This window comes from Myotis yumanensis, unplaced genomic scaffold (assembly GCF_028538775.1).
Source record: "Myotis yumanensis isolate MYYU_CA2020_CCGP unplaced genomic scaffold, mMyoYum1.0.hap1 SCAF_2, whole genome shotgun sequence".
NCBI classification, from domain to species: domain Eukaryota; kingdom Metazoa; phylum Chordata; class Mammalia; order Chiroptera; family Vespertilionidae; genus Myotis; species Myotis yumanensis.
The window spans coordinates 16,969,023-16,982,997 of record NW_027223753.1 but is presented as its reverse complement, the minus strand read 5'-3'; the positions used below and the strand labels follow the sequence as shown (position 1 = coordinate 16,982,997).

General features: G+C 54.0%; 1 protein-coding gene across 1 annotated transcript in view; it reads left to right on the top strand.

The window, feature by feature from the left end:
- The window catches only part of SLC9A1 (solute carrier family 9 member A1), a 48,921-nt gene that overhangs the window by 25,829 nt on the left and 9,117 nt on the right, over positions 1-13,975 (top strand). The window contains exons 2-3 of the mRNA XM_070404465.1: positions 9,580-10,040; positions 13,393-13,643. Coding sequence (XP_070260566.1) covers positions 9,580-10,040; positions 13,393-13,643 — 712 coding nt within the window. The remainder of the gene's footprint in view (positions 1-9,579; positions 10,041-13,392; positions 13,644-13,975) is intronic.

Here is a 13,975-nt window from a genome sequence, read left to right as displayed (position 1 = left end):
AAGTGCTCTAAGAAGGATACCTCTTATTTCTTCCCCTACCCCAGGGGAAGCCAGTAGAGAGGCCTAGAGAAGACTTCCCTGAGGAGGTGGTGTTTGAGCAAGAGCCTGAAAGGAATGAGGAGAATCTGCCGTCCACCCTTGTAGTGCAGAGTTTCAGGCAGAGGGAACAGCAACTGCAAAGGTCTTAGGGTAGGATTGCATTTGTGCTCCAGGAAAGGCAGGGCGGCCAGTAGAGGAAGGGGGGTGGAGGGTGGGGGGGAGTGGAGCCAGCAGGTTTGCCACTGGATTGGACGTGGGGAATGAGAGAAAGAAGTCAGAATGATTCCAGGGTTTGGGGCCTGAGCAGCTGAGCGATGCTGGGGAAAGAGAGACCATTGTAGGATGCACAGGCTGGGAGGTGGGGAAATGCGAGTTCTGCTCCTGTGCCCTTGCCACTCTGCAGGTCCACCCCATGCCGCACCCAGACACACCGGCCTAAGGTCACCCATGCCCACCTCTCCAGGAAGCTCTCTGCTTTCTTGGGCCTACTCCAAGCTCTGTTGTCTGAGAGTTATTTTCTCTTATCGATGAGAGGTGCGGGACACCCCTTCTTCATCACCACCCAGACACTGAAGCACCCAATAGACTCCATAGCTGATTGAGCAGTACAGGGGCACCATACCTCCCTGGGCAGCTGTTCTCTCTTCCCGCCCAGCAGCCCTGCCTGAGGTTGGCTCTCCCTTTGCAGCTCCCTTCCTCCTCTGTAGCAGCTGAAAATGGGACACCTGACTTGCTTTCTGCAGAGCTGTTGTCCTGGAAATGGTAGAATTTCTCTTTGTGTTGCTTTCCTATTGCAACCTCTCTGTATAGTGGATTTAATTCACTGTTAGGCTGCTAAGCTAAGTGACTTTCACCTGGAAGGGACACCAAAAACAACAGGCATTTGATATACTTAATTTTACAGAATTTGTATTTTGCAAATTCTACCCTACCCCCACCAAAAGGAAAGAAAAGTAAAATCCAGCTTTCCCATGGCTCTAAAGTTTCTGAAATGGAACCTTTCTTATCAAGCCTCTTATTTCTTCCCCTACCCCAGGCATGTGGCAGACTGGTGCTTGGAGCTCCTGCTACTGTCTGCAAGGAGTCACGGACAGGGCCAGAGAGGGGCTGGGCAGGGGTAGGGAGAGCCTGAGCTGGGGAGCCCCACACCTGGGCCCCAGGAAAGGAAGGATATGGAGGCTTGAAACCAGACTAATCCCAGGTTCTTCTCCAGCTCAGGCATTCTGTGCTTCTACCCTCTCCACTCTGCATGGTCAAATCTGTGGAGCCTAGAAGGGCCTTCTTTAAAGGGATGTGATTTAGGTTTTTCTGCTGCCAGTGGTACCACAGGCTCAGGTGAAAGTGCAGAGAGAGTGCAAGCTGAGGCCCTCTGGTTTCATTGCCAGCCACAGAGGCAAGGCCTGCCTGGGCTCTTTTTTTTTTTTTTTTTAAATATATTTTTATTGATTTCAGAGAGGAAGGGAGAGGGAGAGAGAGCTAGAAACATCAATGATGAGAAGAATCACTGACTGGCTGCCTCCTGCACGCCCCCTACTGGGGATCGAGCCTGCAACTCGGGCATGCGCCTCTGACTAGAATCGAACCCGGACCCTTCAATCCACAGGTCGACGTTTTATCCACTGAGACAAACCAGCTAGGGCCTGGCTGGAAGATCTCAGTGTAAGAAACCTGCCTTCACCGGAATGCCATGTGGAGGGACTGGCTGTTCAATACATTATGGCAGTGAGGTTGCTCCACGGGGGCTGGGGGGATGCAGGGTGGGTCATCCTGGGTCTGAAATACTGCTCTGTAGCCCCGGCTCCCTGGAGCAATAAGTGGGCATCCCTCTGATGTTCTCTTTACTTAAGTTGGGGATAATAGGATTGTTGAGAAAATAAAATGAGATGCTGTAGTAAAGTGCTCTGCCTTATAGAAGTTATAGCACAGTAGGTAGAATGTACAATTTATACAAACTTTTAAAGCTATAGAGTAGAAAATTTTGGAATTTTGTATCCCACTCTATTAACACTGTAGATTTGGGGGTTGAGGAGAAGAGCTTGTTCAGTGGGTGCAGGGAAGGGCAAATCACTGGGAAGTTTGCTCCTTCGACTTAATACTGTTGGAAAAGAGTTGTCAGTGAACATCGGTTCCATTTAAAATCATCAAAGCATCCCTGGTTGGGTAGCTCAGTTGGTTAGAGTGTCGTTCCGATACACCAAAGATGCAGGTTTGATCCCTGATCAGGGCACATATGAGACTCAAATAATCCTATCTAATAAAGAGGGAATATGCTAATTGACCCTCACGCCATCGCTAAAGATGGCGGTGCCCACAGCCAATAAGGAGGGAATATGCTAATTGACTGCCATGCCCTCAAAGATGGCGGCGCCCAGTCCCCTCAGCCCTGCTGGGGTGGCAGGCGTGTGGCAAGACCAGGCCTGCCCCCAGGCAGGCCCAGCCGCTCCTCGCACCTGCCTCCAGAGTCCCTCAGCCCCCCAGCCCCTCAGGGCTGGCCCAAGTGCAGGCAAGCCTCGGATGGCAGCTGCCCAGCCACCCAGGGCCGCCCGAGGCTCAGGTAACCAGGCCAGCCGAGGCTTGCGCTGCCGGCAGTGGCAGCAGCAGAGGTGTGATGGGGCATCGCCTTCCCCTGATCGCCGGGTCACCTCCCACCCCTGAGGGTTCCCGGACTGTGAGAGGGGGCAGGCCGGGCTGAGGGCCCCCCCCCCCCCCAGTGCATGAATTTTCATGCACCGGGCCTCTAGTAAATGCATAAATAAGTGGAAAAGGTTCTCCTTTCTAATAAAAAAATTTTTTAATCAATAAATAAAAAAGTAAAATAAAACCACCAAAGCAGCATATTTCCATTTTGAAAAAATCAAAATCAACCAGTGTGGATCCCTTCAGCAACTGCCAGGGACCCAAAACAAGACAGGAGAAGAGTCGTTGAAGCCTGAGGTCTTGCCCCACCCCACTTAGCTGCAACTCCTGCTGGCTGCCTGGATACCTCTCCCTCCCAGACCTGTTGTTGCCTGCTGGGCTCTGTATCTTGTCAACACATAGGGACTGTTTACGGATAGTCTGAGTCCCTGGCCCTGGCCTCCTCTCCTGTGTGAGTCATTCTCCACCTCCCTGCACGGGGACTCTCAATCCAGTTGCCTTTCCTGTGGGGGTGGGGAGAATCTGCTGGAGTGAAATTCATTCCACAGATGTTTATGGAGAGGTTAGGTGATTGGGGAGGAGGGCAGAGGACAGGGTGGATGCCAAGAGGTGCTGCTCAGGTGGGGTGAGGTGGGGTGAGGAGAAATAGTGTCACTTGCCCATGGTCACCCAGCTAGTCAGGCTGCACCCTGCGTGGAACCCAGGGCAGGACGACTCTGCCACGTGTCTTCGTCTCTGTTGGTCTGGTGTGAACCTGCTGAAGCAGCAGCTGAGTCTGGCTTCTCTTTCTCTCTGGTCGTCATGGCTGATGTTGGTGGTGGGAGGAATCAACATTGAGAAGAATCAGGGCCCCTGCTACCCCAAAGAACACTGCAGCCCCAGTGGAGACCAGAGCTGAGTGCAGATCAGGCAGGCAGGGGCTGAGCAGTCCGATCATTCCCATCTCCTGCCTTAGAAGTTTAGTAGAGAAGACGGATCCCTTCTGGCTTGGTTAACTTGGGGGGCTTCCTGGAGGAGGAAGGCTTAAAAGATAGGATTTCCTGGGGTTTTTTACTAGGCCACCAGAGTAGAAGGGAAGAGTAGTGAGACTTCCCTGGAGAAGAGCTCATGGAAATAAATACCACATCTGGCCCTCTGGGAACCATTTTGGGCCTCTGTAGTCTTGGGCGTCCATGTTCCTCTTAGAAACAAAATTAGAATAAAACCAGGGAAAATGTGGTGAGTGGCTAAGAACACAGACTCTTCCTCAGTTTGAATCAGTTACCAGCTACATGATTTTAAGCAAGTTGTTTAACCTTTCTGTGCCTTAGTCTCTTCATCTAGAAAATGTAGGGGCAGCTCTGGCCGGTGTGGCTCAGTTGGTTCAGAGTCATGCGCACAGAAAGGTTGGCAGTTCGATTCCTGGTCTGAGCGCATGCCCACGTGTGGGCTCGATCTCCGGTAGGGGGCGAGCAGGAGGCAGCCCATCGATGTTTTGCTTTCACATTGATGTTTTCTTCTCTCCCTTGCTCTAAAAAATCAATTTTAAAAATATTTTTTTAAAAAGTAAGGGATGGCAATTGTGACCTCGCAGAGCTGTGGTGAGGTGCAGATGAGTTAAAGAATGTCAGAGCTCACGCTGCGAACTGTAGAGTGCCAGGCTTTCTCTGGGAGGCATTACCTTCCATAGTTGAGACTGGTTGCTGGGGCAGTTGAAGAGGGAGTTAAAGAAATGGAATTGTTGTGCAACTAGAAATCCTTTGGGACCTGGCCGAGTTGCAGCCCCAGAGTCGTCAGGCCGGGAACTAGGGCGGCAGAGCCCCTTGTGTGCCCCTCAGTCCCTGGTGACCCAGCACTGGTGGGCCCAGGAGGCCCCTCTTCCCAGCACTCCCCGCTGACTGCCCGGGCCTGGGGAGAGATACAGGGAGGGGGATCAGGGGTGTCGGTCACCTTGGCAGCCAGGGGTGACACGGAGCTGCCTTGCCTGCCTGCTTCTGCACCAGCCTCAGCAGAGGGGGACAGTCTGGGGAGAAATAAACAAAACGTTCTCATGGTGAAGAGCAGAGAAGCTACGGAGGGAGGTTTGGTCAAGTGTCTGTTCAGTGTGTGTGTAAGAGTGAGTGTGGGTGAGTGTGTGAGAGGTTGTGAGACTGTGTGTAATAGAGGGAGAGTATGTGTATAAGAGAGCAAGAGTGGGGGTGAGTGCATGTGCACGTAAGAGTGTGTCAGAGAGAGAGGGTGGGTGTGTGAAAAAGACATGGGTGAGACTGTGTGAGAGTATGTGTGTCGTTAAGAGAGAGAGCTATGGGTGAATGTGTGTAAGAAAGAGTGAGAGAGTGTGTGAGTGTGTGTGTTCCCTCAGTATCCCCAGTTGCTCTATGTCACCTGTACTGGACAGAATAAGAAACACCTCCCCCCCCCAAAAAAAGAAACATCTCTTCCCTCACCCAGTCTCTCCACCTAAAAGGAGACCAGTGCCGAACTGTGTCAGCAGGTTTGCCTGTGGCTCGGAAATGCTGAATTCCATGCCTCCGGTCCTTGCTCTGGCAGCACCGGGCACCCTCTGCAGAAAAGCCAAGTGGTGTGAGAGATCACTGGACTTGGAGCTTCCTGGGCTCTCATGGTGCAATCGTTCACATGACCATTAACACCTTTTTGAGTCTCGGTTTCCCTACCCACGTAATAGAGGATCTGTATGTTTTCCACAGTCTGTTCCAGCTCTCACAGCTCAGATTTGATTCCATGCTGGTGACATCACCACGGCCACAAGTGTGTGCTATCTCACCTGGTGTCAGCAAGTTTCCTGCATCTGAGGAGACACGTCAGGCCTGCAGCATAGGGACAACTGGTGGAGTCAGGGCCTGGAGAGAGGACCAATCAAAGCTGAGCTTGGTACCTAGTGACAATCCACCGCCTTGCCCCTGGGAAATTTTAATGCTTTCCCGTGGGCAAGGAGCCATGCATGGATCCCAGACCTTTCTCCTCAGCCTGGGTTTGACCCTCCCCCTTCCCTTGCCTGTCAGGTCCCAGAGTTCCTCCTGAGGGGCAGGGCGTCCTAAGGGGCAGGCCCAACACAGGAAGACCTGGGGGAGCACCTGGCTCCAGCCCCAGGAACTCTGGGAGCTGCCTTACTTGGAAGGAGGTGCATTGTGTCTGAGTCAGGCCCAAGCCCTAGTCCTGGGTGGCATGGGCATGTCCTGCCTCCTGAGCTCCAGGTTTTCTCCCGTAGGAATGCCTCTGTCTCTTCACCTGTAGGGGAGGCCTGGTGGCGCAAAGGTCCCGAGGCTGAGGAAAGCATGGTGATCCCCACGAGCTCCTCACAAAGGTTCTGACCCTGTGCCACCTGGGTGTCCCTATAGGGTGCACAGCTCCGGCCTCGCTCAGAGAGCGCACACGCACTGAGTGAGGATCAATGAGCTCTCTCTGCTACAAGTTTGAGATGCTTGAAGCTAGAGTAGAACTCTTCCCCTACACTCCGGGGAAGCCGCCGACTCTTGCTGAGCCCCAGCTTTCTCTTCTGCAAAATGGAGACAGTGCCTGTCCCTCAGGGCTGCTGTGAGCATGAAAGCCATGCTGTGTGCCAGGCTCCCAGCACAGAACCTGGCTGTGGTGCACCTTTAGGAGTAAGGAACTTTCGTCATGTTACTGCTCTTGGCTTGTTTCACATGCCCCCCGCCCCTCCCCAGGGGCTGTGGCCCCTCTCTGGGTCTCCAGTGCACTGTCTGGCACTTCTTAGAGCCAGGATAGTTTTGTGGGCCTTTTAAAGATCTGACCTGCTAGGTAGAAGTGGAAGCTATCAGCCACCTGCCCTGTGCTGCCTCTTTAAAGTCTGCCTTCTCCTAAGGCAGCCATTGGTGCTCAGTTCTAGGGCAGGTGGGGGTGGGTGCTGACAAGGTCTGCTGGCTAGAGCTAGAGCTGGACTCCTGGCTCCTGCCTGCAGGAGGAGCTCAGCTCCCCTAAGCCTCCATGCCATCCCATCTTCTCTGGGAGTGTGGTGCCATTGCCCTGTTTCCACCTCTTTTGCATGGGTTGTCTGTCCTTGCTGGGTGCCAGGGAGAGAGAGGAAGCTGAGTGACAACTGTGGATTGAAGATGATGAGAGACATCAGAGAAGGATGGACGGGAGTGGTCAGGGAATGCTTCCTGGAGGAGGCAGACAGAAGCTTATACTGTCAGCCGCACATTGTGGGGGTAGAGGTACAGGAACAGTGTTCTGAAGAGAAAAACTGGAATCTGCAGGAAAAAGAGGACATGGCTTATTTGAGGGAATTACAAAGAATTTGGCAAGGCTGAACCGTAATAATTTACAGTAGGGAGCATGGGACATGAGCAAGACCAAACGATGGAGGCAGTGCTGAGCGTTTGGACTTTAACCTGTATAGCAAGAGACTTGGAGTCAATATGACCTCACCCTTCCCAGTACCAACCAGCTGAACACTGGGGGTTTACTGATGGACACTGCAAAGACTGGAGGACTTTTTAGCAAAAGAGGTGACTTTTGGTCAGGTCTGTTTTGAAGTCAGGACAGGATGGCTTTGGGGTCCTCTCCTGGCCTAGGATGGAGATGTGTTCTTTTCCCCCAACATGTTTTGAATGTTTCCTGGGTGCTTCACACTGTGACAGGTTCTGGGCCTAGAGAGTATTTGGAATGTGAGTCTTGACCTGTAGCTATTCTGACACTTCCCAGATCAGTACCTGAGAGTAGGAGGGGCTTTGGACATGGGAGGGATGTTTCTCCTCCTTCCCAAGGACCACAGGGGTAATGAGACAGACCTGGTCAGGTAGGCTATTGGGAGTCACATGAGTAATGGCCCAACCTCGTGCAATTTTTTTAAACATTTTTCTTTTGTTTTTTGTAAGGCAAGATGTTTTTTTATTCTTAATATATTATATTGATTTTTTACAGAGAGGAAGGGAGAGGGGTAGAGAGTTAGAAACATCCATGAGAGAGAAAAATCGATCAGCTGCCTCCTGCACATCCCCTATTGGGGATGTGCCCGCAACCAAGGTACATGCCCTTGACTGGAATCGAACCTGGGACCCTTGAGTCCGCAGGCCGACGCTCTATCCACTGAGCCAAACCGGTTAGGGCTCTTGTGCATTTTCAAGTCAGTAGATACTTGTTGAGCATCTACTGTGTCCCCAGCCCTGGGAATCTATACTAATAAAAGGATAACATGCTAATTAGAGCGGACATCTTCTGGACGTCCTTCCAGAAGCTGCCCCAGACTCAGGCAGGCCACGGATGGCAGCTGCCGCCGTCAGGGCCACCTTGAAGCTCAGGCAGGCCGTGGATGGTGGTTGCCACTGGGAAGGCCTAAGGCTCAGGCAATGAGGGCCGGGCTGATGCTCAGGCAACGAGGGCCGGGCCGAGGCTCAGGTAAGCCTCGGTGGCTGCAAGGGCTGAGGCTCAGGCAGCTGTGGCGGCTGGCAGCGGCAGCAGCAGAGGTGTGATGGGGGCATCGCCTTCCCCTGATTGGCTGGTTGCCTCCCGCAGAGGGAGGCCAGACTGTGGCTTAGGCTCCTCTCCATGGGAGCGGGCCTAAGGCATCAGTAGGACATCCCCTGAGGGGTCCCGGACTGTGAGAGGGGGCAGGCCGGGCTGAGGGACCCCCCGACAGTGCACGAATTTTCGTGCACCGGCCTTTAGTATAAGTATAAATAGATATGGAATCTGCCTGCTCAGAACTTACAGGGAGGAAAGCAAGACTTTTTACCTTGAGCAAAGTGCCAAACCATCTTAACCAAGCTGACCCTGGGGTTATGGTACCCAACATACAGCTAGGTGCCCAGGCCTTCTTTCACCTCCCCACCCAAAAACAAACCAAAAACCCAGAGGAAACTTGGGGCCAAACCTGGCATTGAGAGAAGCTGTCTCAGAAGGGGACATTTGCTACCTCCCAGCTCTGGGTTTAGAGCACTGGGTGGACCACTGCAGAGTGGCCCGTTGCTGCTGGCTGACCAGGACCTGGCTGGGGGAGATGGTTGGTGTGTCTCAGGCTGAGGGGCATGTTCAGGCCTTGATAGGGAGAGAAAATTGGACGGGTTGACTTACAGAACTGCAGAGTTTATTGGGAGCTGGGGAGTCTGTCCCTGGAGTTTGTCCTGATTCTGCTACTCATTTGCTGTTGTGACCTTGGACAAGCCCTTTCCCCTTTTTGAGCCTCAGTTGTCTCCTTTTTAAAGTAGGTGGGGTTGGACTCGGAACAGGGTGGCAAGTAGGTTTTGTCTCACATGCAAAACGGATGGATTGCTGTTGGCTTCTTAAGCAGCTATCTGGGCTCGGCAGGAAAGCATGCACGTCTGGGATTGGAGGTCGCTGCATGCATTCTGCAGGGCACGATCCTCAAGCTCCATCCTGCGCTGGTGCGCTTTGATTCTTCTGTGCTTCCCTCTATCTTCTGTGTCACTTCTCCACCAACCTGTGGTCTTCCTTCAGCTTAAAGCCTTCATGATGGGGAACTCACTGTCTTCCCTCAGACAGAATTGTCAGATTGTTATGCCTGGTCTTGAGCCTGCCTCCCTGAACTTGTGCCCGGATGATGGATGGCTTGGGTTCAGGCCTAGGTAATGCCTTTGTACTTGGAGCCTCAGTGATGGATGTATAATTTCTGCCTTCTGGAGGCATACAGAGCCACGGCTGTCTGCTATTTTATGACAGTGACAGAGACAGCATCTGTACATCCTTTGAAAAAAGCACTTTAAAAACATTGTCACTTGGCTTATACAGCAACCCTGTGAACCCTGTGCTATTATCACCTCCGTTTTACAGCGAGGAAGTTGAGATTAGAGAGTTAACAGAGCGGCCCCTGAGATCAAGCCTGTACCCCTCTGGCCAGCTTCCTTCCTCCTCCACAGCCCTGTCCCCAACCTTCTGTTCCGGCTCCCTGCAAGCCACAGCCTCCCGTTCTCTCGCCCTCCTCAGGTTTCCATGTGATTCCCACAATCTCGAGCATCGTCCCGGAGAGCTGCCTGCTGATCGTGGTGGGGCTGCTGGTAGGGGGCCTGATCAAGGGTGTGGGTGAGACACCCCCCATCCTACAGTCGGACGTCTTCTTCCTCTTCCTGCTGCCACCCATCATCCTGGACGCAGGCTACTTCCTGCCGCTGCGGCAGTTCACGGAGAACCTGGGCACCATCCTGATCTTCGCCGTGGTGGGCACGCTGTGGAACGCCTTCTTCCTGGGCGGCCTCATGTATGCCGTGTGCCTGGTGGGTGGCGAGCAGATCAACAACATCGGCCTCCTGGAGAACCTGCTCTTCGGCAGCATCATCTCGGCCGTGGACCCCGTGGCCGTGCTGGCTGTCTTTGAGGAAATTCACATCAACGAGCTGCTACATATCCTCGTCTTTGGGGAGTCCCTGCTCAATGACGCCGTCACTGTGGTGAGGGGTTGGGGAACACACCCATGTACACACAGGGCACAGACCCCAATCCAAGTCCAGAGTGACCCACATCCACCTGTAATCGTAATAAAACAGCAAATGTCCATTCCTGCTTACTGCGGGCCAGGCATCATGCTGAGCATGAGACATGGGTGATTTTACTTAACCCTCATGGCACCCTTAGGAGGTGCTTAATAGTCTCACTTTACAGAGGAGGAATCAGGCCCAAAGAAGTTCAATAACTTGCTGGCATATGAGAGAACCAAGGTTAGAAGCCAAGTCCGTCTGACTCCAGGGCCTGAGCTCTTGGCCTTACCAGGTCGTATACGCCATCCCTGACGTGGATTGCGATATGATCTTGATTAAATTGCTCATCCTCTTCCTACCTCAGTTTAACCTTTACAGACCAGTCTGGGAGGGGTGTTTCGGCTTTAGTGTCAATAATTATGCCTTAAGTTAAGAGTTTCATATGTGCAGAGTTCTAGGGCAGCCGTTGTGGAAAGGGACCTTGCTCCCAGAACCCCCAAAAGTGATTAAGTAAAATGGGTTGGCCACTTGCTCACTGTGTGACATTAAGCAAGTGACTGTACCTCTCTGGGCATCACCTGGACATCTGCAGTGTGGCAGAGGAGTTAGTGCTTCCCTCCCAGGGTCTAGTGAGAACGGACAGCCCCGACGCAGGGTCTGCACACAGCAGCTCTGTATGCTTGCACGTACCTTCCTCCCAGCCAGTTTCCTCAGGAAACAGATACGTGTATGTGCAACTCACATCGTGTTGTGAAAACATCCCCCCTGCCAGATGGACCCCTCAGTAGCTGTGCACACAGGAAAACACAAGGGCACGTGTGCACCCCTGCATGCTTGCACATGCACCCCCTCTCCTCCACCTCCAGCCCCTCAGGAAGCTGCACCTCAAACAAGAGGCAGGCAGTGGTGGTCGGCTGCTGACAGCCTTGGCTTCCTCTCCTTCCCCGCCCCCTCCTCGGCTCCTCATGAGGCTGGCAGAGCAGCAGCCTGGCGTGAGCAGGCAGGCCGTGGTCCTGGCCGCTTTTTGCAACCCTTCTCGCCCGGAGTCACCACATGAGCCTGTTTCTCCATCTGTAACAGGGGTTGCAGGGTTCTTACAGGAGTTCCACTCACGAATGTCTGAAACCACTGGGTGCCAAACATGAAGTCCTCCCTTGGGTCTGGGTGTTGGGTTGGCACTACCAGGGAGCAAGTGGGGCGTGGTTGTGTCAGGTAGACACCTCAGTCTGGCCGCCTCGGGCCCATGCCACGCCTCACCACAGCAGTGGCAGTGCTGGTAGTAACCGCTGGTGTTCACTGAGCACTTCCTGTCTGAATATGCATTGCCTCATCTGATCTGCACAGAAACAAGAGGTGGGCCGAAACCGGTTTGGCTCAGTGGATAGAGCGTCGGCCTGCGGACTGAAAGGTCCCGGGTTCGATTCCGGTCAGGGGCATGTGCCTGGGTTGTGGGCACATCCCCAGTGGGAGATGTGCAGGAGGCAGCTGATCGATGTTTCTCTCTTATCAATGTTTCTAGCTCTCTATCTCTCTCCCTTCCTCTCTGTAAAAAATCAATAAAATATATTTAAAAAAAAAAAAAAAAGAAACAAGAGGTGGGCACTGTTGTTATACCCATTAAAAAAATATTTTTTTTCATTTTTTTTTCTCAGAGAGGGAGCGAGAGATAGCAACATCAACGATGAGAGAGAATCATTGATTGGCTGCCTCATGCGTGCCCCACACTGGGGATCAAGCCCACAACCTGGGCGTGTGCCCTGACTGGGAATCGAACCTTCACCTCCTAGTTCATAGGTCAATGCTCAGCCACTGAGCCACGCCGGCTGGGCTCTGCCCATTTTATTAGTGAGGAAACTTGGGCACTGAGAGGTCACCTAACTCATCCAAGGTCACATTCTCTGATAAGGGATGTGGCCGAGGTTCAAATCTACAGTCTGAGTCCAGAGCCCAGGTGCTTACCACTATGCTCCACCACCTTTCTAGTCCCAGTGGCAGTGATGCCAGGCCGGAAAGGAGGACCTTGTCCTCTCCACCCACCCCACCGGCCCCGGCAGTATACCCTGAGGACCCGAAGAGCTCCAGGCTGGGAGGGAGGTTAGGTAGCCCGGGGCTGAGAACGTACCTGCCGTCTGCTGCTGACCTGCCCTGACTCCCGGCTTGGGCCCTTTCTGGAGCTCTGGGTGTGACGTGAGTGCTCCGATTCCCAGACAGTAAACCTGAAGGCTGCCTCTGAGCTGCTCGGACTCAGAGCAAGTCCCCACCCCCTCCCTGCCTCCAGGTGCTGCCCAGGTACTAGGAGCTTTGGAGGGTCCCCTCTCAGGGATCCTCGCAGCCCCCTTGTCTGGAAACTTCCTACCTGGTCTCCTGGCACCTGTCTAGGAACAGGTCAGGGAGCCAGCACCTGAGAGGGGCCAGAACCTCAAAGCTGAACCTGCTAGGGAACTAGTTCTGGGCCCGGTTCTGCTGCCCCCGGGCTTGGGCCGCTCTGAGCCCCCGTTAGCGAGGGGGCAAGCACCCGTGGCCCACCTGCCTCGTAGGGCTGTTGTAGGCCAAGCAGGGTGACCACCGTCAAAGGGCTCCAGTGTCTGAAGTGCCACTTAGACATCTGACCAAAGTGTTACACGACTGTTCATTTCCCAGTCCAGGAGGTGGGGCTGCCTTAGAGAACCTCTCATTCACAGCATCTGAACGTGGCTGTTCATCACCACCACCTGTGGAGCTTGTTGAGTAGAGATTTCTGTCCGTCCCCCACCCCCACCCCGGCAGAGAGTCCAGGCAGGGTACGGCCCGGCCATATGTATGTTCAGAAAGTGCCAGAGGTTAAGAAGTCCTGTTGTAGTTCATTGTCTGAACCCGCCCTGCTTTATGCTGAAAGAGGGTCCTGCCCTGCCCAAATCACAGTGAGAGGCCCCCAGAGCAGTGCCAGGCGCAGCTCACCCGTCACTGGCGCGGATCTGGGCATTCTGCCTTTATTAACTAGCTTAGCCCTCACCGCAGCCCTGTGAGGTTGGTCCTATTACCCCACTTTGTGGAGAGGAAAACGAGCACCGGGAGACTGAACAGTCTGCCTCGTGACCCCTCTAGGGAGCAGCAGAGCCCGAGCCCAGCCCAGAGCTGGGCCTCAGAGCCCCCCTCATAACCAGCTGGGTACTGCAGGGCCCAAGCAAGGTCCTCTGAGCACCTGTTGGCATGAGGGTTTCTCTGTTACCATGTGGCCTCTTCTTGTGGCCACGGTCATGGAGGGGATGGGGTCACACTGGTCCGACCCCAGGGAGCCCTGGGACAGGACCCCGCCCCCCTGCCGACCAGCTCTTACCTTCTGCAGGTCCTGTATCACCTCTTTGAGGAGTTTGCCAACTATGACCGCGTGGGCATCGTGGACATTGTCCTCGGCTTCCTGAGCTTCTTCGTGGTGTCCCTGGGCGGGGTCTTCGTGGGCGTGGTCTACGGGGTCATCGCGGCCTTCACCTCCCGATTCACTGCCCACATCCGTGTCATCGAGCCGCTCTTCGTCTTCCTCTACAGCTACATGGCCTACCTGTCCGCTGAGCTCTTCCACCTGTCGGGCATCATGGCGTGAGTCTGGCGTGGCACGGGGAGGCCCCCCACTTGGATTCCCTGGGCTCGTAGGGTCACAGGGGAGCTCCCCAGGGCTCAGCCTCCAACTCCAGGGAGGAGATGGAGCTCCAGGCCCTGGGACCACCCCTGGAAGCACCGACTTTAAAGTTCTGGGAAGTCCAGCCTTGCTACTTTTTTCCCTTATTTGTCTCAAAGGAAGCCCCTTGGTTGTAGCTGTTCCCCTCAGCAGCCCCAGCCAGGAGGCTCAAGGCTGCAATTGAAGGGAGGAGTCCTGGAGGTCCTGCGGCCTCAGCTGGGTCTTAAAGTCAGAAACAGGGAGATGCCAAGGT